This window comes from Lates calcarifer, linkage group LG17 (genome assembly GCF_001640805.2).
Source record: "Lates calcarifer isolate ASB-BC8 linkage group LG17, TLL_Latcal_v3, whole genome shotgun sequence".
NCBI classification, from domain to species: Eukaryota; Metazoa; Chordata; class Actinopteri; family Centropomidae; genus Lates; species Lates calcarifer.
Genome location: NC_066849.1, coordinates 7,307,213 through 7,328,056, shown reverse-complemented (window position 1 = coordinate 7,328,056; position 20,844 = coordinate 7,307,213). Strand labels below are relative to the sequence as shown.

At 42.4% G+C, this 20,844-nt stretch overlaps 4 protein-coding genes across 6 annotated transcripts; 2 read left to right on the top strand and 2 right to left on the bottom strand.

Moving 5' to 3' along the window:
* Positions 1 to 798: 798 nt before the first annotated feature.
* vamp4 (vesicle-associated membrane protein 4) lies at positions 799 to 10,070 on the bottom strand. 3 transcript variants are annotated; one of them, XM_018670244.2, is made up of 9 exons: positions 9,922 to 10,058; positions 9,094 to 9,241; positions 8,094 to 8,195; positions 6,204 to 6,250; positions 5,918 to 5,968; positions 4,722 to 4,822; positions 2,605 to 2,684; positions 2,383 to 2,434; positions 799 to 2,288 (listed from the first exon to the last, which is right to left on the bottom strand). In XM_018670244.2, exons 2-9 carry the CDS (start codon positions 9,094 to 9,096, stop codon positions 2,263 to 2,265), a joined length of 462 nt encoding a protein of 153 aa, XP_018525760.1. In that variant the 5' UTR covers positions 9,097 to 9,241; positions 9,922 to 10,058; the 3' UTR covers positions 799 to 2,262. The 3 variants fall into 3 exon arrangements, with proteins under 3 accessions (XP_018525760.1, XP_018525761.1, XP_018525762.1); XM_018670245.2 differs by having other exon boundaries at positions 9,094 to 9,168; positions 9,922 to 10,051; XM_018670246.2 differs by lacking the exon at positions 9,094 to 9,241 and having other exon boundaries at positions 9,922 to 10,070.
* Positions 10,071 to 10,088: 18 nt separating this feature from the next.
* Positions 10,089 to 11,931, top strand: rangrf (RAN guanine nucleotide release factor). The gene is given in 3 exon segments (XM_051077112.1): positions 10,089 to 10,194; positions 10,786 to 11,458; positions 11,460 to 11,931. Coding segments are annotated over 2 exon segments (585 nt in total). The 5' UTR covers positions 10,089 to 10,194; positions 10,786 to 11,056; the 3' UTR covers positions 11,643 to 11,931.
* A 2,871-nt stretch (positions 11,932 to 14,802) lies between these two features.
* itpa (inosine triphosphatase (nucleoside triphosphate pyrophosphatase)) lies at positions 14,803 to 16,518 on the bottom strand. The gene is given in 9 exon segments (XM_018670242.2): positions 14,803 to 15,076; positions 15,313 to 15,389; positions 15,478 to 15,590; positions 15,682 to 15,713; positions 15,812 to 15,885; positions 15,988 to 16,029; positions 16,031 to 16,053; positions 16,134 to 16,191; positions 16,392 to 16,518. Coding segments are annotated over 9 exon segments (615 nt in total). The 5' UTR covers positions 16,455 to 16,518; the 3' UTR covers positions 14,803 to 14,943.
* An 88-nt stretch (positions 16,519 to 16,606) lies between these two features.
* Positions 16,607 to 20,777, top strand: mettl13 (methyltransferase 13, eEF1A lysine and N-terminal methyltransferase). The gene is made up of 9 exons (XM_018670239.2): positions 16,607 to 16,877; positions 17,536 to 17,808; positions 17,900 to 18,368; positions 18,487 to 18,686; positions 18,794 to 18,983; positions 19,303 to 19,467; positions 19,564 to 19,776; positions 19,881 to 20,012; positions 20,189 to 20,777. Exons 1-9 carry the CDS (start codon positions 16,725 to 16,727, stop codon positions 20,479 to 20,481), a joined length of 2,088 nt encoding a protein of 695 aa, XP_018525755.1. The 5' UTR covers positions 16,607 to 16,724; the 3' UTR covers positions 20,482 to 20,777.
* Positions 20,778 to 20,844: the final 67 nt, after the last annotated feature.

The window sequence follows — 20,844 nt, the reverse complement described above, 5'->3', positions numbered from 1 at the left end:
ATCTCTTTTCCTTTACATATGGATGGACAAAGAGACTCAAACCTCTAGCCACCGGTTTGCAGTTAAAGGAAATGACTTGTGTCCGCCAGCGACATATGTTGTCTGTGAGAGCTGTAACATTTTACAGCTACTTGTCCAACCAGGACTTTACTACCTTTGATTTCACTGCAATTGAGCAGGACTCAGGGACCAACCAATGACATGCAGGCTTTTCAGTGCAGATATATCAACATTTAAACAAGAGCAACCTCTTTATCTTCAAAGCTGAAATAAAGCTATCATCCCCCCCCCCGCTGTATGCACCAGCAATGAGCACGAGCTTGAAGGCCATCTGCTGTAGATCAATGAAGTAAAAGACCCCTGTGGGCCAATTTAATCGCTACTCCCTCAGAAGGGTTGGGCAGCACTGGCTGAGCAAAGGGCAGAGCTGTCAGTGGGTATTTGCATCCACCATCCTGCGAGGTCGAGAGTAAGCAGGTCTGTCAGAACAATAACGCTTCACGGGCTCCAGTCCCTCCAACTTTAGTGCCATCTTGGGACTCCACACTGCCAGTAAAGTCACAGACCTATAAAATGGTCGGGTTAATGAGAAGAGATGAAAAAAGGAAACTCAGGACTGCTGACTCTGAGAGCATGGGGATATCCAGAGTGATCAAGAGTGGAGCGATGGCAGGACGATTAGCTTTTCCCTCTTCACCTTCAGTCATTTTCTTTTCCATCAACCCCTCACCGTTCTTTCTCAGTTTTCCACTTTCCTCTTCTTTTATGATCCGGTCAAATCAGTTCAAACCAGAGCAATGACCTTTAAAATCACTTTATTTCAGAGCAAAAAGGATCAATATATCACAGTCTTCCAATGCAATGCCAGAATATTGTACATCATTACAGAATCAATATTTACAGCTAAGATAAATTACATTAAAATAAAATAAAATGACAATGTTTTATTGTATTATACAGTTAATTAATCCAGACACAATGACACCTATGTTTATTTCACAGCTCGACTTTAAACTTCCATCACTTAAATTAACCCTCTTTAAATGTAACGCAACGGTATAGAGAGATAAACTGTCCCTTTAGTGGCAATGGGAATACCAGCATTCATACAAAGCACCACAACGACCGACCAGCAGAAATAAGAACTTAAAAATAGTGAAAAAAGACAAAGGCGGCATTGAAACCAAACAGAATCATGTGCAGAGTGAGAGACAGTTTAATGTCACCAGCAGGAAAGTAGGACAGCTGTGACCAAACCAGCCCAGAGCTCAGCTACAAACTGAGGTGGGAGGTGCGAGGTTCAGAGTGCGGAGTGGTGAGGAGACATTCATAACCTGGATATTTTGGTCTGACGTGGTCCTGATGTACAGTATGACGAGCTATGAGGAGGCAGGCCGGAGGGGGGGGTGAGAATAATGTTAGAAAGCAGGATTCTGTCTGAACAGACGACGTTCCTTCCTAGTCCCTTTTTCTCGCTCATCTGTGCTGGCGAGGAAACATATCTGATAGGTGAAATCAGTTTCTTTGTCAGAAAGCCTTTTTGACGATTAAAAAAAGCCACCTGTGTCTGCGCAGATGAACCTCAGGTGTTCCCTCGCCTCATGTCAAGATGAGAGAAACGGGCCCGTGTTCACAAAATGTTCCCTTTAAACGTTCTCGTCGTCTGTGTTTCAGAGCAAAAGGAATCATGGGTAGACATCTGAGGTTCATTCGGTGGATGTTAACAGCATCTTTACGTGAGGCTGCTGCAGCACATTGAGACCAGCTAAACTAAGAGAGACAGTTGGCATGGATTCCCTGTCTTTACAGTGCCTATCTATATGATGTAATATGCAGGACCTGGAGTTTCCCTGCTGTGAAGACAAAGTCAGGGCCCTACATGTGATATGTATCATGGAATGGGCCTCTCCTTTACATTGACTGGTGCATGCTTTCTCCCAAACTGCATTAAAATACCTCCCCAATTCTTACTGGCTGTGTTTCCCTTTCTGTAGCTGTGTCCAGCCAGGGATCAAACTGAGCCTTAGAACTGATCTCACAGCAGATTTTAGTGGACGTGCCAACAGTAAGATCTGTGCTAAGGGCAGGTTGAGGCCAGATCCTCAAGGGTAACACAGGCTGAGGAGGGTGTGTGGGAGGTTGGCTGGCACCCCCTAGCTGGAGTGGAGGACTGTGAGCAGAGGAGAGACAGAGTGAGAGAGAGAGAGAGAGAGGAAGAAGAGGAAGAGGAGGGTTCTCGCCCATCCTCCTCCTCGTTGGACACTAGCGATATCGCAGGATCACTGGTACTGAAAGAGAAAATGAAGAGAAAGAGCATTTAATGAGAAGTTCAGCTCATTATGTAAAATCAAACAAAGCAGGGGTGTTTAGTCTGGTACTCACTGATGATAATGAGCAGGAGAGCGACCACAACCAAGGCGATAATCATCTTCATCTGTGGAAGAAATGACGCATGTTAGACAACATTCCTCGTAACACTAAACATCTTTGACGCTGGACAGACCATAACACAAATGCAAACAAACAGAAGATATGGTGAAGGTGTCACACACTTGGAAACACAGATACACTCACACACAGTTATAAAACAGACTGACAGCCCACCTTCATGTCTCTCCACCACATCCTCCTATGCAGCTGTTTGGCTCGGCTACTGAAGGCAGACGCGTTGTCCGATAGGCTCTCTGGAGCGTCACGTGACCGCAGCAGCACAGACAAGGACACGTGAGGAGAAGAATAAATTGCAGAAGAGAGAGAGAAAGAGAGAGAGAGAGAAAACGACATCTGTTAATCAGCAAGTAAACAATAATCCAGCTATTGTTTTCACTGATGTGGGTTAAGGTGACTCAAACAGTCTGGCCCAGTGTTGTGCATGTGCAGTTATAATATCTTATGTAAGTCTTAGCTCTGCCGGTGAGATCACTCCTATGATTTTTCAAAAGTTAACTCCGTTGGCATGAAATATTGGATGACAAACATATACACAGTGGAGCAGAAACTCATTCCTCCAGCTTCCTCTCCTCTGACCTTGTTGTGATATCCTTCTCCAAACTCTCTCGCCCACACTGCTCTGTCTCTGTGTTTCTTAGATACTGTTGTTAACTTGATGTTTATGCATGTTAACAGGAAGGTTACAGCTCCCTAGCGTGCAGTGCTGTGCTTGTCCACGCCCCTGTCCCTCTTTAGAGTCTTTGTGTCTATCATGTGTCTGCTGTTTCCACGTCCATGTGCCTGTTAACGACCTGTTGCTGCTACAAAGAGACGCGCCCCGACGAGGCTTCTGAGGAAGACGCTCGTTAATCTTGAGGAATTTAACAACAGCTTACCTGCACATGGGTCAGAGGGCAAACTGCAAAGTGTCAATCACTGAATATTATATCGCTCACATAAAGACAACTATTAAGAACAAAGGCTCACACACAAACTCTCACACACAAACAAATGAGTTCCAGATGTGCATCATTGTCTTGGTTGGCTGGTCAACATGACAGAGAGTTATACAACATCTGTGTGTGCGGATGTCATTGTGAGGCCTAATAGACTGGCAACAGCCAAGAGCACTTCAGCCTCATCTCTTCATCAGTGGTGGAGGAGGAAAAGACCTGTGCGTGTCTTGTTGAAAGCCTAGCATGTGTGTGAAGCTGTGTAATAGAGCGTGCTAAACACATTTCACGCACCTGCTTGATGTAGAACAAGAGAAGAAAAGTGAGGCTGTGTGAATTAGACTGTAAGGTCTGTCAAAAGCTTTCAGACACACACCTGGTAAAGCACTAAACCTGGACATGTCATTTACACCTTTTAAGTGTATTGAGCGTATTTACATGCAGGCGACTGCTACCACTCACCCAAAATCCTGCACAACCAAAGTCGCACGAGGTTGTTTAAATATCTGACTACTCCTAGAGAGATTTGATGTGTTGTTGATTTTTTCTAACTAAAATATGTGACACAAGTTTTATTGTAGAGCTGCACCAATTAGTCAACTAACTGATTAACTTGTTTAACAATTGCATAGTTGTTTCAGTTATTTTTCAAGCAAAAATGCCAAACACTGATTCCAGCTTCTCAAATGTCAAGATTTGATGATTTTCTTTGTCATATGTGTTAGTAAACTGAATGTTTGAGTTTTGAATTCCTAGTCAGAAATTATAACAGTGTGTTTGACAGTTTTTCTAAGGATCTGGAAAGTGTTGCAGCCCTTATTTCTAACAGACTGACAAACTGTAAATGTAGCATATCCACTCAGCCAGAACACACTGCTGCCTCTTTGGGCTTGAGGCCTTAAAATATGTCATGCAGATAGTTGATAATTTGTCTGGTCTTGCTTCAATTTGGGCTTTTTTTTACTTGTAGAACATCTCTATGCTAAAAATATTCAATGTTTTCCTCATTTCAAGACCTGACCAAAAAATGTTAATAACATTACAGTCAAAACAGGCCAAAGGTCTAGGATCATTGGGCCTCATTATTAACTGTTTTTCCTCTAAATTGGATGCACATTGCAGACATTTTGCCACTAACATACATAAATCCCCCAAATAATCCCACAGAGCCATGTGCAAGCCATCTGTAAAATACCTGTGGAAGAAAAACATTAAAACAAACAAGACGTTCACAAACGTTCCCTGTAGAGTTTGTGTTAACTTCATTTTACTTTGTAAATCAACAAAACACACATTTTGCATATGCACACACACACAAACACACACTGTCCCAGGTACCTGACTTGTCCTGCAGGTCGTCGAGACGTTCGCCCCTCTCTATCACTTTGGAGATGTTCTCCTGCATCACATCGATCACCTCATCAACTTGCGACTGCACCCTGAGAACCAAAGATGGTGTGAGACACAGAATCATAAATAACAGACATGAAGCATAAATTATGAAATTTGTTGAATTTACCAAGGTTTCATCTTTCTTTTTTTGGTAACCAGCCACAGAACAAAGCACCTGTTTTTCCAACAATATCCTCTTCTCTATATCTGGCCTTGTCCAGTTGGCAGGCAATAAAAAGCCTGTCAAATGGTTTTCAGCCTCACTCTGACCTGTATGCACCTGTTGAGTATCTGCAGAATTAGGCACAAATCCTTGCTTTATTCATGCTTCTCATACCTGAGCATAGCATGACTAGTACAGATTACCCTTCATGCACTCTGATTCTAAGCAATACCACTCATAGGGATACAGGGTCAGCAGGAAGAACGACATTGGAAAAGAAATACAAAAGGTGGAGAGGCTCATGAGGGAGCTGCAGAGCATAGGGATTTGTTTTCTCTAACAGATGATCATATTTTCCAGCACCGTTCCACTGATTGTCTCAGACAAAGGACTCCAGGAAATTATCAGTCTTGGACTTCAGCTTGATTGCAAGTTGACGGCAGAAATATAAAACATGAAAAACCATAGCCAGAGAAAAACATACCATCAGGAACTAGGGAGCATAAATAAGCATGAGCTGCCACAAACACACATTAACACTCTTTAAGTACCTGACCTCAGAGGTTCAGACAGACAGAGGTGAAGAGCATGAGCCCTGTGCACACGACATTCCTGGAATTAGTAATAATGGCATCTTGTTTCATGTGCTCACAACAATGACAAATTGTAAGGTACGAGGGGAGCGTGGAGAAACAACTCTGGGTGCCAGACAATCTTAACAATGACCTCCTCTGTTCCCTGGCTGTCTGTGACCGGGGGTTAATGTGGAAACAGACTGCAGAGGGACTGGGACGTCCTGGGAAGGTTACACAAGAACCCGCACATGATGGGCTCTCTTACACAATCCACCAATAACTGCAGCTTCTGGTAAACATGACGAGCCACCGTTACATAACACCAACACCAAAACTTAAGAGTGCTGGTAATACAGCTTTGACCTCTGGCTTTTAGTTGTTATGAGGAATGTGTTAGTACTTACTGTTTGATTTTGTCATTCTGAGGTCCAAATCTGGGTCCTGTGGGCCCTCTCCTGGAAAACACACATTGAAGAGGCCAAAGTTACAAATTTAAAGTAGGAATTTTCAACTGCAGCAGCTTATTTTGCTGTTGATTGTGTGTCTACTTTAACAGCTATCTGTGTTAGTATTATATCTCTCATCATTTTGATTAATTGTGACTCTCCTGTGTAAAATGTACTTTAAAGATATTTGATATGTTGTTGTTAGTGCAGTGCCTGAATACAATATATCCTGGCAGAGACTCACAGGAAGAAGTCTTCCTCCTCATCAGAGTCCTCTTCCAGAAGGTTCCTCTGTAAAAGAGAGAAAGGTCAGAGGTCAGATAAGGATAAGCCTTGGATATTGGATGACTACTGTCTCCTAATCAATGAACTTCCCATGAGGGGAGCTGGGACTTCTGGGACAGTGACGCTGGTGAAAAAGGAGATCGATAAACTTTTCTGCTACTCTGGCATCAATGTCTTTGTTGGATTAGGACCACCAAACTGATTTCACACCAGTCCACATTTCCACAGTTGTGGTTGTCTGATAACAACTTTGGGTTTCAGTGGTGATGACATCACCCTGCCACCTTAACTATGTCACTGATTCCTTGGCAAAGACTAACAGGTTTAAAGGGACAGCATTGCGTATTTTATCATTTAAGCTGTTTCTAGATCAGGTTCAAACCAGCTCCAGTACCAAAATCTTGTACAGATCAATAAATGATTTTTCTGTTTGTGTTTAAAAGGCAGATGTGGCCAAATGCACTAGCATTATTATAATTATAGTGCACTTACAATATGGTGACTAACAATAAAGCTCTATTGTCTCTGCTATTCTACTTGCCAAACTTAAATAAAGACTCCTACACATTTTCACTCTGACAAGGACAATCAAGTGTACTGAGAACCAATAACAGACCTTAAGGCAGAAGAACAGACAGACATTTCTTCTGACCTTAAGAGTAGATCATCTCACAAAAACACTGCTATTTGTGAGAATTGGAGAAGACAGCTGCATTTAATTCTCACAGGAGCAGAACTGGACCAGTTTCTCATTGGATGGCAAACAGCAGGACTATATTCACTGCTGCTGGGAAAGAAAGGTCTTCATTAGTTAAGGATGGCAGCAGGCATTGCATACCTACAGTACGCTGGTCCATGACTTTGGGAGCAGCATTAATCATACTGGAATTACAGAGTGCAGAGGTAGCGAACACACTGAAATTCCTTCAGGGTGGTGCAGGCAAATCCCAAGAGCCACAGAGAAAACAAACCTCTCCAAGGCCTCAGTCATGGTAATCACCTTCTAGCATCTAAGACACGCTGCCAATTCAAAGAGCACGGAGAAGATAAACCCATGGATGCCCTGTTAGGTGGAAAGCTGCCAGCCAATGCCATGCCAATATAGACATTTATTTTCTTGTAAATACACTGTCATCTGCAAAAAAGCTGAGGGGATGGTGGCCACATGATCATAAAGGGCTTTATAAGCTGAGGCACTAACAGTCTCCTTCTGTACAGCCTCTTCATTTCTTTCCATTGTCTAAGGTGGGAAACATGGAGGGACCTGTTAGCTATTACCAGAGGACAGGAGGTAGGGCACTAAAGGAAGAAGCATGGTAGGTGGAAAGGATCATTTTGTTCTCCCCGTAAGCTTAGCTTTGATCCCAGGTCAACACAAAAGCGAGCAGAGATTACAGGGGAAACAGAGGACTGAATAAAGTAAAGAATCATGGAGAGAACAGGGGGAAGTGGAGGTGGGAGGGAGGGGATGATCACTTTGATTAAGACCAGACATTTGGCCACGGGAGATGAATCCTTGAATCCCCCACTTCCTTCAAAGGACTACTCTCTTTTATTTTCTCATTGACTTTTTCCCTCAGTTTTTCCATTATTATTATTATCCTGATGAACAGTGTCTTACGGCAAAATCTGTATCAACATCTGTTTTTGACTATAATTGATGTTTAAATGAAATGTATCAGTGTAACCAATGTACCTAACCTCTATGATTACAAGTCATTAATGCATTAATGTACAAAAATATTTTTACAGCAATCCTCAATGTGATAGCTTTCAACCTTATCTGAATTTCTGAACATATCTCACTATCCCACTGCAAACACCAGCTCTCCCTCCATCTGTGTCTCACCCTCTCACTGCGAATGGATCCCGTGACCTCGTCGTCATTGAGGTGTCGTTTAAACTTGGGGGGCATGTTGGCTTCAGGCTGCTCCTCCTGATCTGGCTCCCTCTGCAGGACAGGAGGAGAGGATTAGTTAGGGTCCGCAGCATTGTGGGACAGCTCCAACACTCCACAGTCAGACACCTGCACTAAGCAACAATGGTCCTGTTGCTCTTCAGTGTTATACATGGCAGCCTGCTGACTGAGTGTACTTTAATATTGGCAGGTGGAAGTAAGTGATTTGAATTGCAGGCATAACTGCAGCCAGGTCTTGCCTGGCAGCAGAACATGGAGAACAAAGGACAAAGTGTATGAGCTGAGTGAGAATCTAAATCTAAACTTAACTCATGACAACAAAATTCACTTCATTCACTTAGTAATGACTGATTAATAAGACTGGTCACAGTCAAGCAAGTTAGCCACATCTCTTTCTGGTAAACAGACTGACTTTGTTATTAGTCACAGGGCTGATTTCTCTCATTTCCTCTGCGGTGAAATTTTTTAAAATGGAACATGTTAAGAAAGTGGCTCTTTCATTATACCAGCTGTTTACTGTTTAATATCCTGTCGGTATTAGGATATCATATTAAGATGTCTTAATTCCAGATATTTCTATTGTGAGCAGTCAGTAAGTCTCACTAGCTATGAAAGGGAATGTCATCATTGCTCTGTGTGCCTCTGGGTGAAAAACTCAGATGTGGAAAACACACTGTTCTTTCACTTATACCCCCTTGGGTCTGCTTTTGGGTGTGCATGTTCCAAACTGTGACAAAACACAACAGGGCCTCAATAAAACGCCTCTGTGACACTACACTGAACAGCATGCGATCCTCAGGCCCTACTGTAACGATCGGGGGAAAACACAGCAGTTTTACTCATTCACACACACACACACACACACCACACACACACACACACCACACACACACACACACCACCTGTCTCAGACCAACAGTACAATTTATACCATTGAATCCAGTTCAGTCTGACACTGTGGCTTTCTCAGCAGCGTCCTTTTCTGGCACTGCTGTCGGAAAAAGGCCTTTCAGTGGACAGGAGAGGAGAGGAAGTTTCCAGTAAACAGAGGAGACGAGAAGCAGGGGACAAGGCTGTGTCTGAAGCAGCGACAGCATGAAGAAACACAAAAAGAAAAAGAGAAGAAGCCGAGTCTAAACACATTAGGGCTGCAGAAGGATACGTTCAGAAGCAAGTCTATTTCAAGAGAGGATTTTAAAAGGTACAATCCATCAAAGAACAATACTGGATTCGTATCAAAATTGAGATTTATAAAGAATTAAAATTACACTTATTGTGAGTATTTTAAGTCAGGATATCAGGAATCTCAGTCTATTTATGGATTGCAACTTTAAGCGAGAGGAATGTTAAAACCTTCACTTACACTGACTCGCGTAAAGCTATTTTTAGCTGAGAATTGTTATTTTCTATTAGTGTAATGTCTTTAACGTCCAAATAAAGACTGCTTAGAGGAGCTGGTACTGAAAATGAAGCTGACATCTGTGTAGCACGGCTGCAATTACATCATAGCCGCTGACAGCTAGCTGGCTGAGCTGCCTGTTAGCATCAACTAAAAAGCAAATACGTCAGAATGTCGTGGTCTACCACATTTAAATCAACACACTGCTAAAACACTGTAATGAAAGTTTTAAAAGGACCATTAAAACGCCGACATGAGTAACTCCGTGAGTATTTGACTGTATCAGACAGGCCGCTTGGTTCATTGACAAATTTAGCTGCCCGGCTAAGCTAAGGTAAGGATGCTAACGTGGCTAGCTACCTGCTGTTTCCCCACAAGATCCGATGCTCGATACCGGTGAACACAAACACACAGAGGCAGTCGCGTATTAATCCGGGAGCTTTTCACCGATTTAAGTGGCTTTTACGGATTTGTATGATTCATTTCAAACGCTGCCCGGAAGATGAGACAGGATTGTCATTATAGGTGCTAGCGATCCGCCTGCTGTCTCCTCAGTCTGAATCAGCTGACCGGGATATGAACACAAACAGCTGGAGGAGGAGAGAGACTGCTGCAGATGTTTGACAGTGTGGGGTAATATTTTACTCTGTCATCGTTTTTATTCTTTATGTAGCAAATGTTCCAACTCATCCTAGACATATACAACTCTGAGGGGCTTCTCAACGTAAATACATTTATACTGAAGTGACCAGTCTCCTTATGTTCGACTTGATTGCAATTTTACGCTTTTTTATTTTATTTATTTTATTTTTTTACCTCCACTCCACCACATGTCAGAGGGGAAAAATATATTTTTACGCCAATTAATTTATCAGGCAGTTATTGTTGCTCCTAATTACAATTTTACACGTTGAAAATATTATAAAATACAGTTAATTATTGTTGTAAATTCATTTATCCAACGATGTATATAGTGCAACCAACGACAAGATTGCTCAGGTATTATAACCTATATTAGTATGCCACTATCTGGGGCTATTTTTTCTGTGTGCTTCTGAGTGCTATTACTTTTGATAGACTGAGCACATTTTGCAATATTTTTTTACTCAAGTAAAATCTGAATTTGAAATTTGACTCTGTTTTGTGTAGTTTTACTTAAATAAAATATGAGAGTATATGTTCCACCACCTCCTGTTTCAGAGTGTGTGTCTTCCTCACCTGTAGATGGCAGTAGTGTCCCTGACATGAGCCTAGTCTGCCTGAAATTGGACGAGAAGAAGAACAGAATAAACTTTTTACCGGAAAAAGTAGCACGTTGAGCCGCCAGTCGGTAAAGCTGTGTATATCACGCTGTATCTGTGAATTTAGGCTATTGTTTTGTTTTTCAGAATCATTTTTTTTAAAGCAGGTGGTTCTTCTGCTACTGCAGGTTGTTCAAACCAGGCTCCGCGTTTGTTGCTGTTTCTCCAGAGCAGCTGACGGTCCTCACAGAGAGATGCAGAGTGCTGGAGGCAGCGCTGCTGATCAGCCTCATCCTCTGTTTGGAGGAGCGCTGTCAGCTGTCATCCCCCACAGTGCCACGGATATCAGTGAGCTGAGGGAGATCCCGGACAACCAGGAGGTGTTTGCTCACGCACACACCGACCAGAGCCTCATAGTGGAGCTGGTGGAGTACCAGGGCCAGGTGACAGACCAGGACTCTGCCAGGTACCACTTTGAAGACATCGCAGGCAGTAACAAAGCTCTGGAGCCAGGTGGTTTTGAAGTGACCAGCGTTGCGGCTCTGCCCAAATCCGAGCTGTCCCTGTCAGAGTGCAGCTCGGCCTGGATGCTGACCGGGACACAGTGTGTATCCAAGTTCAATGAGGAGGCGAAGAACACAGTGACCCTTCATCCTGGGTGTGCTCCGTCTGCCGCAGTTCTCCACAGACGTCCTGATCACCTTCAATGACCCGCAGAGTATCAGCCCTGACAGCAGCAGTGCTGCTGCCGTGGAGACTCACAGAGAGCCCTGGACGGTGCAGGAATTCCAACGGCTGTTGCAAACTCTGACTCTGCACAACCCTGGGCTGTTTGGTTAGAGCAGCTGCTACTGACCTCACCCAGTTACATTCAAGCTTTCTCCATTATACAGAGAAGCTATATTAAAATCTAGTAGGGCTCTATTTTGTTCAGGGCCCCATGAGGATCTGGCCTATGGCATGCTTTGGGTCAGAGCCCAAAGGTTTTCTAAGTGGTCCTTCTTCTGTCCTGACACATGGGAATACATGTTCTGTTCTGCCACTGATGTTGACTTTGTTTTAACAGTTAAAAAAAAAATCTCATGTTGTATCATAATAAATGTTTTAGAAGAAAAATTGTAAGGTTAAATGTGTTTAAGAATGATCTTTTACCGTAGGGATCCAAGTCTAACAGATCAAATATGATCACATTGATGTTACTTTTCAATGCATTCCTGTTTTATGTGAAGGTATGCGCCTGAGAGAAATGTGAGATTCAAGCATTTCCTCCATCCTCACTTATACCTTCTTTTATTCTTCTTTTATAGTCATCTTTTATTTTACTCCAAAATACTGCCACCGTCCTCAGGTGTTTTATATTCAGTGGACAAAGAGCAGAGCCTTTCCAGTATATGTAATTCACAAACCTCACAGACCACAAAGAATTCATTCAGTAACAACCAACTTGCACAGTACTGCTCAAATCTCTGTATTTGTTTTATAGTAAGATAGTAATAAAAACATGCGAGTAATGGTAAAGGTCAGAAGGTTAAGGATGAAATGAGATTCCACTGGACCAGTTAAAATGGAGCAGGTCCCAGACAGGTAATATTGATGGATCTTCAGTGTCCTCAGTGGGACTTGGGTCTGGTCATAAACAGTGAAAACTGAGAGGAGAGGTCCCAGCAGGAATATGTATTAGGTCAGCTGTTTCCATCATTTATTGCAGTGGACTCATGGTGGAATCATTCATTAGCCTGAACCTTGGAGCACATCAGAGAGACTTCATTTAAGTACAAGTTTGGTGAAGTACAAAATTTATGGGATGGGAAATTGCCTTTATTAAACATACCTTTGAAGTAAGAACCAGTCCTCTCAGATTAGATTTGGAGGTCTTAAATTATACTACATGTAATAGAGGACATTTTTTCTCAGTTACATGCGCTGCTATTTGAGGAAAGTGGTTTTAACTTCAGTGTGTTGTGGAATAAAACTCATCTCTGCAGGGGAATTCAGGTAAGTCCTTGCATAACAAATAAGAGGAAGCACAGTCTGTCTCCCCAGAGCCACATCAAGCCTCTCTCATCCTCTGGTGCAATCACGACTGATTAAGATCTCATAAAGTCAGGCATCTTTTCCTCTCAGCGCTCCACATTCCTTCATTAACCACAACATCCACACTGTCACAACAGCAAAGCCTCCTTCTCACTACCTTGGATAAACATGCTGCTATTGGTATTGTAATAAAGTCTACAAACATCCTGTCTTTTAGACCTGATGAAGGATTGGGAAAAGGCATTTGACTTGCAGGTCACGCTGATAGACAATTTTCCCAACTTTATGGACTTAAAGCTTTTTTCCAGGTCTAGAAAGCAGCCCATAACAGTGGCTTCTGGGATACTTACAGTGCAGTGGTCTTTTTGGATCATGATTTGCATGTTTGTAACACAGTGTGGTGAACAGTTTAAGAATGACTGTTTCATTTGGAGGGGAAAAAACTGTGGTGGCAGAGAAATTCCATATGGAGACTCTATATATTAAATATGTAGATGTAGATGCGTGTAACCAGTGGCAGACCTACAGAAGTCCTGAGAGGCAAGGGAGGGAATAAAAGAAAACTTTTTTTCTGGATGATCCATTTTCCATTTTCTCAGTCTGATCTAAAGTGAATTCTCTGTCATGTTTATGACCTAAAAACATGAAAAATTAATAATAAAATAATAATATATATATATATATAATATATATATATATATATATATATATAAACTTGTCGAACATAAATGTGGAAATCTTCTGTGCTGCATGTTTAAAACAGCTATGTTGTAAGTTTCAGCTTGTTTTTGTACTCAGAATTGGTGTGTGTAGTACTAGAACCTAGACAGACTATCTTACTATCTAACTAACTAACCCTGATCTTGTACAAAGGGGAAAATGGCATTAGAAAAATGAATGAAAGTGCAGTCAAGAAAGGAGTAAGAATAGCCAAAAATAAACAGCATGTTTTTTTAATCCAAGTTCTTCTCAATTGACACTGTAAATCTTTAACCTTCTAAATTCAGTGAAATGCCTGTGGGCAGTAGCTGTGAGGGCCCCACTGAACGCTACAACACTGACAGTAACAGTGTTTACTCTGAGTCACAGGGGGAAAGAGGGAAAAAAGAGGGATGCCACTATAGTGATGTCTTTGACCTCAAGTGACCTAAAGTCTGTCACTCTGTCTTCCATATTCTGCTAGAAGACTGGGCTGACAGGTGACGTCTCACTGATGAAGACGAATATGGCTTTCCTGTTCCTTCTCACAACAACTGGCTGCTTCCTGACAAGTCCCTAAACAAAACAAACAGTGGGTCTGGTCATTTCATGAACGACAGCTGCTTTTCTTTCCCAAGTAGTGTCGCTTTCACTGGCTGGGTGTTATTAACAATAACCTGGTGTAATGTGTGTTGTCAGTGGGGACATCATTCAACTGTAAGATTTTTTGTTTCTGCCTTCTGGTCTTACTCAGAGGTGTGTATTTGTGCATCTTCAGTACATCTGGGAGGCATCAGTCACAGGTGTATGCATAGTTCCTGCTCAGAGACTTCCAGTCCCAGGGTCATTTATTACCCAAACTCCCCTGTTATCACTGTTGTTTACACTGATCATCCCCCTCTCCTCCTTCAGAGACCCTCTCCTCCCAAATGCCCGCCCCACCTCCCCCCTCTCTTTGGACTCCAGCCTGAACAGTCTTCTTCTTCCCTTGCCAGGTCCAGGAGCCAGTCTTGGCCGCAGAGTGGTCTGCTGCTCTCATCAGGACCCTGGAGCTTTTCTTTTTATAATTTATGCTTTTCTACATGTCTATCTTTGTCAGCCTTTGGAAGCAAGAACTCAAACACTTGTCTTTGCATATCCACAATGGAACAATGAAAGAAGCGTGCAACAATTTCCGCTATCATCCCATATTATCCAGAGGATATTTTTAACATGATCGACTGACTACACATCTGCAGTCAGCATATCAGAGAAAGTGAAACAGAGATTAGAAATTAACACGAGGTTTATTAAAAATAAGGAAAAACATACTGCGCTGCATTTTTAATAACACGGAATATCCTCTGCATTGTCAAATCCAATGATTTGAAGTTTCATACAGAACTTGAGGCTAGCCTAAAAGGACCGCTTAATCCTCCTGTTTCTTCTTCTTGTTCTGTGGTGAGGTATTTTTGGTTTGAGAAAAGTGTTCAGACATGGCAGCCAGTGCCCGGTAGCGGTGAGAGATTGAATTCTTCACGTCTTTGGGCAGTTCAGCATAGCTGCAGATGAGAGAGAAGTAATTAATAATGAAGATAAATATGTTTTTATCCTTGGAACAGGAATGTGAAATGGTTGTCATAATTTACCTCCTGGCTAGATGCACTGCATACAGTAAAAGAAATCCTTACAATGATGTCTTTTGATTTCCAATTCAATCTTTTTCCCTATCAACAAGTTAATCTCTGGCTCCCCCCTGTGGTATAAACAGGGAAATTCAAGTACAGTCTTTGCTCACGTTTTGTCATATCCCACTGGCTGGAAACATGGATCCCATCCAAAGTCTCGAGGTCCCCGGGGTTCCACAATATGCCCCTAAATATACCAACAGGAAAGAGTAAATAGAAATGAAAACAGAAATGCACACACACACACACACACAGTGAAAGAAACAGACTCTGACCTCTGTTTTTCCTCTGAAGAGCTGCACTGGTTCGTCTTTCCCCGCACAGAATGCAAAAGTGCAGAGAGCCCATGCTGATTTATCTTCAAACCCAGCTAGGAGCTTATACAAGCCTATAACAAAACATTTAACATGATTAGAGACGCGAGATAGCTCACTCTACTTTTTCTTTGCAACTCTAAAGATCTCTGCTACCATGCTTACCTTCTGGCTTGAGTTTATCAAGGAACCATTTTCTACAAAAACAAAGTCTGGTTGTAATCATCCTTGTTCAGTACCACTATTACAGATTTTTGTTTTTAAACTCAACAGCTGAAAAAGTTATTATACTAACATGTAAGGACCAGGTAAACCTCCTAAAGCCTTGAAACACAGACAGGTGTCCTCCACTATGACTGGTCCATCAATCTGGTGAAAAACAAACAATACATTCATCTCAGTTCATTTCAATCATTCCAACAGACATGTCCATACAGATTATTTATTTGCATGACAGTGTAATTACTTTACCTGCCGTGCAGCCTCCTTGCACTTATGTACCGAAATCTCATCATGGCTCTCCCTGGTACTCAGGTACTGGATGGGAAAACATACATGGATATAGATATAAATATATAAATACACATTGTACTGGTGGTCTCTCTTTTGATACTTACAGTCGATCTTTTTTGACACTAGTTTGTAGGGAAACTTGTCTCCGAGGATCTGAATGACCTGGTAGACGCGGAGAGAAAAAGACAGAGAAAAGCATTAATTCTAACTGGACTTATTTTTGTCAAGTGGAACAAGAGAACTCTGGATTAGATTACACCTCATGCTCAGAGCTTATATTTAGCGAACACAGTAGAGAAAAGATGGGGAAAAAAACAAACGTGTACAAGTATCCTGTCTGAAACTGAATATTTGACTCTGACCTCTTCGAGTTTTTTTGCGTTTCCAGTCACGAAGACCACAGTCCTTCCAGCTTGCAGAGCCATGATGAACGACACACGGACGACTAATAAAACCGGACCTAACACTTCCGGCTCAGCAGTAGCCAATAAAACCAACTCTGAGAGTTTCAGCGAATCACCGGGAAGTGTGTAGCTCCGCCGATAACAAAATCCACCAATCACCGAGCGGTACTGCTTGCAATGTTGTCCGGGTTGAAGAATCAGTGCATAGTGCCATGTGGAGAAATGGCTACAAACAGGCGGTGACACAGTAAACTGAAACGTTTTGGAGTATTTTAACAGCTTCGGTCTGCAATGAGTCTTTTACCTCGCACAGCTGAGGAGTTCAGCTCTGCACAATACTGGGAGAGATTTTTCAAGAAGCGCGGAGAGAAAGCTTTTGAGTGGTATGGAGACTACAACAAACTCTGCGGCGTCCTGCATAAATACATTAAAGTGCAAGATAAGGTAAGTGGCATCACTAGATAGCTACATTTTAGTGCAACATCAAGAATGAAAAAATAATTAGCGCGGTTTTGCTGTTTTTATTCATTTGCTGCTAACATTTATCTATCGGAATGAAACCGTGAATTCATCTCCTTGTCCAGTTTGGTTCGTTTCTCATATTATTACACTACCTGTCTAATGTATGCCAATGATCAGTGGTGGAAGAAGTATTTGGATACTTTATTTAAGTAACATTAGCAGTGCCACATTGTAAAAATACTCTATTACACTAAAAGGTCTTCCGTTCAGGAGTAAAAGTACAGTGTTTGTGAAATATGGCCACTCAGTGCAATAATATTTTATATCACTGAATTGATGATAGTACTTCATTAATATGTAAATGACATTTTGCCGTTTTAGATGTTCGAGGTGAAGCCAGTTTTGTCTACTGTTTACACATAGTGTGTGTATTTTAATTTTAACTCTACAAGGTAGCCTATTTTAATGGTCAAATAAACAAAGTGGAGGAAATAAATGTCTATATTTTGTTGTAGATAGAAATATTCAAATATACTACAAGTACCTTAAAACTGTACTTAGTTACAGTGTCTAAGTTAATGTGTTTAGCTACTTTCCACCACTGCCAGTGACAATAACCGAACATGTTTCTCTCCTTCAGGTGTTGGTGGTTGGTTGTGGTAACTCTGAGCTCAGTGAACAGCTGTATGATGTTGGCTACAAACATCTGACTAATATTGACATCAGTGAGACAGTGGTGACCCATATGAACCAGCGAAATGCAGAGCGCCGGCCAGGCCTGACTTTCCAGCAGGTGGATGCAACACAAACCCCATATGAGGATGCCAGCTACCAGGCTGCTCTGGACAAAGGCACGCTGGATGCCATGGCATCTGAAGAGGAAGGAGCTCTGGCCAGGAACATGCTTACTGAGGTGATAAACCAATTAGCCAGGATCTGTATGAGCAATATATCACCAGCTACATCTTTGCATTCTCCTTACAGCAGTTTACTTGTACCTGCAGGTGGGTCGTGTGCTAAGTGTCGGAGGCCGGTACGTCTGTGTGACGTTGGCTCAGGAGAGTGTGATCAAGTTGGCTTTGGAGCACTTTGTACAGCTCGGGTGGGCAGTGAGGGTACACTGCTTGCAGGAGGAAAGTGGAAAAGAAGAGGACTCCTTTGCTCTGCCTGTCTTTGTCCTGGTATGCACCAAGTTTCGTCAGCCTATGCTCACACCTATTCTGGAGATGTGTCTTGGGGAAGATGGAGCCCCAACACGGCTCACGCAGGTTTCAGAGCTGTTGTCCGCTGTGAGGGAGCATCAGGCCTACTCTGTCTTGAGAAAGAGGCTCCGCACAGGCACAGACGCCAGCTCAAACCTGTCGCTCACTCTCTGCCACACCAAGACTGGCCTTCCCAGATACACTCTCACTGTGCAAGATTGTTCCACAGGAGCCAAGGTGCCAAGATCAAATCACTTTGCTATTTTTATTGGTGAGCTCTCCTGTTATCTTATCATGTTTCTACCTTCCTATGTAAGTCACAGTAGTTGTATCCTGCTCTTGATTATTTTTGTTGTCTGATTCCCTCTGCCTTCTGCATATCCTGTCAGTGCCCCAAGGCAGCGAGACAGCTTGGCTCTACAGCTCCAGTGAAGGGCGAAGGCAGCTGGCAGCCAGTGCTAACTTTCGACGCTTGGTCATCGTGGCAATGCACAGGAACCAAGAGTACACAGACATGCAGGCTGTCCAGTCAGAACTCTCACCAATGGTGATGGACCTTGCTCCACCTGGTATGCCGGCCAACCAGCAGGTACACATGCATACATATACTTTTAGAAATGCTCTCTTGCACAATAAAACATTTCACCAAAACACTGTGCATCAGTGTATTATTTTAAGATCTCCATTCCTACTCAGGTGCCATTTCTGTCAGTGGGAGGTGATCTTGGCTGGCGAGAGGAGGTCAGCAGGGGTGTGAGTGAGCTGAGTGGAGAGTATTGCGTGGAGAATGTCAAAGGAGAAGATGGAGAACTGTATCGTAGACTCATTTTCCTGTCTAATGCTGCCCTTGTCCAATCAGAGAGCCGCCTTGTCTCCTCAATTACCAGTATGTTCTTTTTCCTTTCATTTTATCACAACATTTTTTGTATGATCTACAATTAATTAAGCAAGTAAGCCTTACCAACAATACATATACATTTATACAAGTTAGTTTTTACAGTTTACAAAACCCCCAACAAAAAACACAATAGTGGCACAACAGTCGATACCAGAATACAAGTGAATGAAGTCAGAAACAGACCAAACAAAGACACGAACAAATAACTAACAAACAAAAAAAGAAAAGAAAAAGAAAAAAAGAAAAAATATTCTCATTACTATGAATGTAAATGGTTGAGATAACTTACATATTTGTATCCCTGCAGCATCAAGTCACAAAAAGAAGAACAAGAAGAAGGCCAAGCCAGCAGCTCCTCCAACAGCATCCTCAACCTCTCTGTCAGTGGACAGTGGCTTCCTCTGCTGCGCTCACCATGAAGTCATGGTGGCTGGCCTTGCCATGCTCGGGGTGGGCACGCCAGAGAGCAAAGGTCAGCTCACACCTATTTTGTATAGTCATGTGGATATTTCTTTCTTAAAATATTCCACTTGACAGATTTTTCTGTCCCCTCCACCTCCCTCTTTAGATGTCCCAGTGTCAGTGCTCCTGGTGGGACTTGGTGGAGGAGGCTTGCCTCAGTTTCTGCGCGACTTTGTGCCTAATGTTACCGTCGAGGTTGTGGAACTAGATCCTGTTGTGCTGGAGGTGGCAAAGGAATGGTTCGGATTCAGACCAGATGATCATTTGACTGTGACTCTTGGGGATGGCCTTGAACGCATCTGTGCCCTGGAGAAGGAAGGTTAGTGAAGGAGTTGTCGAGGAGAGAGGGCAATTTAAAGTAGAGCTCCACCAGTGGACATGGTAACATAACCAAGAGGTGACATTGCTTTTTTTTCTCTGCAGGTGGTTCTTTGTTTGATGCCGTCATGTTTGATGTGGACAATAAAGATAGCACTGTAGGGATGAGCTGTCCCCCTGCTGCCTTTGTAGAAACCTCCATCCTACAGAAAGTCTGCAGCTTGTTGACCCCCAGAGGTACAGTATCATTAATAATAATTAATTATTTATTAATTAAAAGACTACTAATAAACTATTAATAGAATATTTACTGTTTAATGGTCTCGTTCCACATGTAAAAAGTATTCTTTTTTGTCAGAAAAGCTTTTAATATTTAGTTGCTTCTCCCCTCTCTCTTCTGGTCACTCAACCAGGTATATTCATACTGAACCTTGTGTGTCGTGACCCGGTCTTGAGGAAAAGCGTGCTGCAGCGTTTGAGCGCAGTGTTCCCCAGCATCCTCTCTCGAAAGATTGAGGGGGAGGTCAACGAAGTTCTCATGTGCTCTCGTGCAGAAAAGGAGACATCGAACAGCGCCCACATCACTCCATCTCTGAACCAAGCAGCCAAGAATCTGCAGAGCACACTGTGCTCTAACAGGACTGAAACCAGCCGCTGCCCACATATAGACATTGTAGAGCTGTTAAAAGACCTGAAAGTAGAGTAAAATTTGTTTTCAGACCAAGGGAGAGATGGGATTTAAATATGTGTCAAGACTATTTGAGACAATATGGTGAGGATGATGAAATATGAGAGTACATGACTTTGCCATTCGATCTAATGCAATGAAAAATAATATAATGTATAAAATGCAATCACAAGTAAAGAATATTTTATCTTTACATTTTAATCTGATGCTTCTACAAAAAATGCGTTCCCAGTGCTGTCTGTTATGTGAGCATGCAGAATTAATACGTATTATTACTATATCACCATTAAACGCAGCCTGTAGTTTCTCTTTCACTTGCTTGTAGTTTCCAGTTTACTACACAGTGCTCACTCACTCCCTCATTGCCAAAGAATGCAGCAG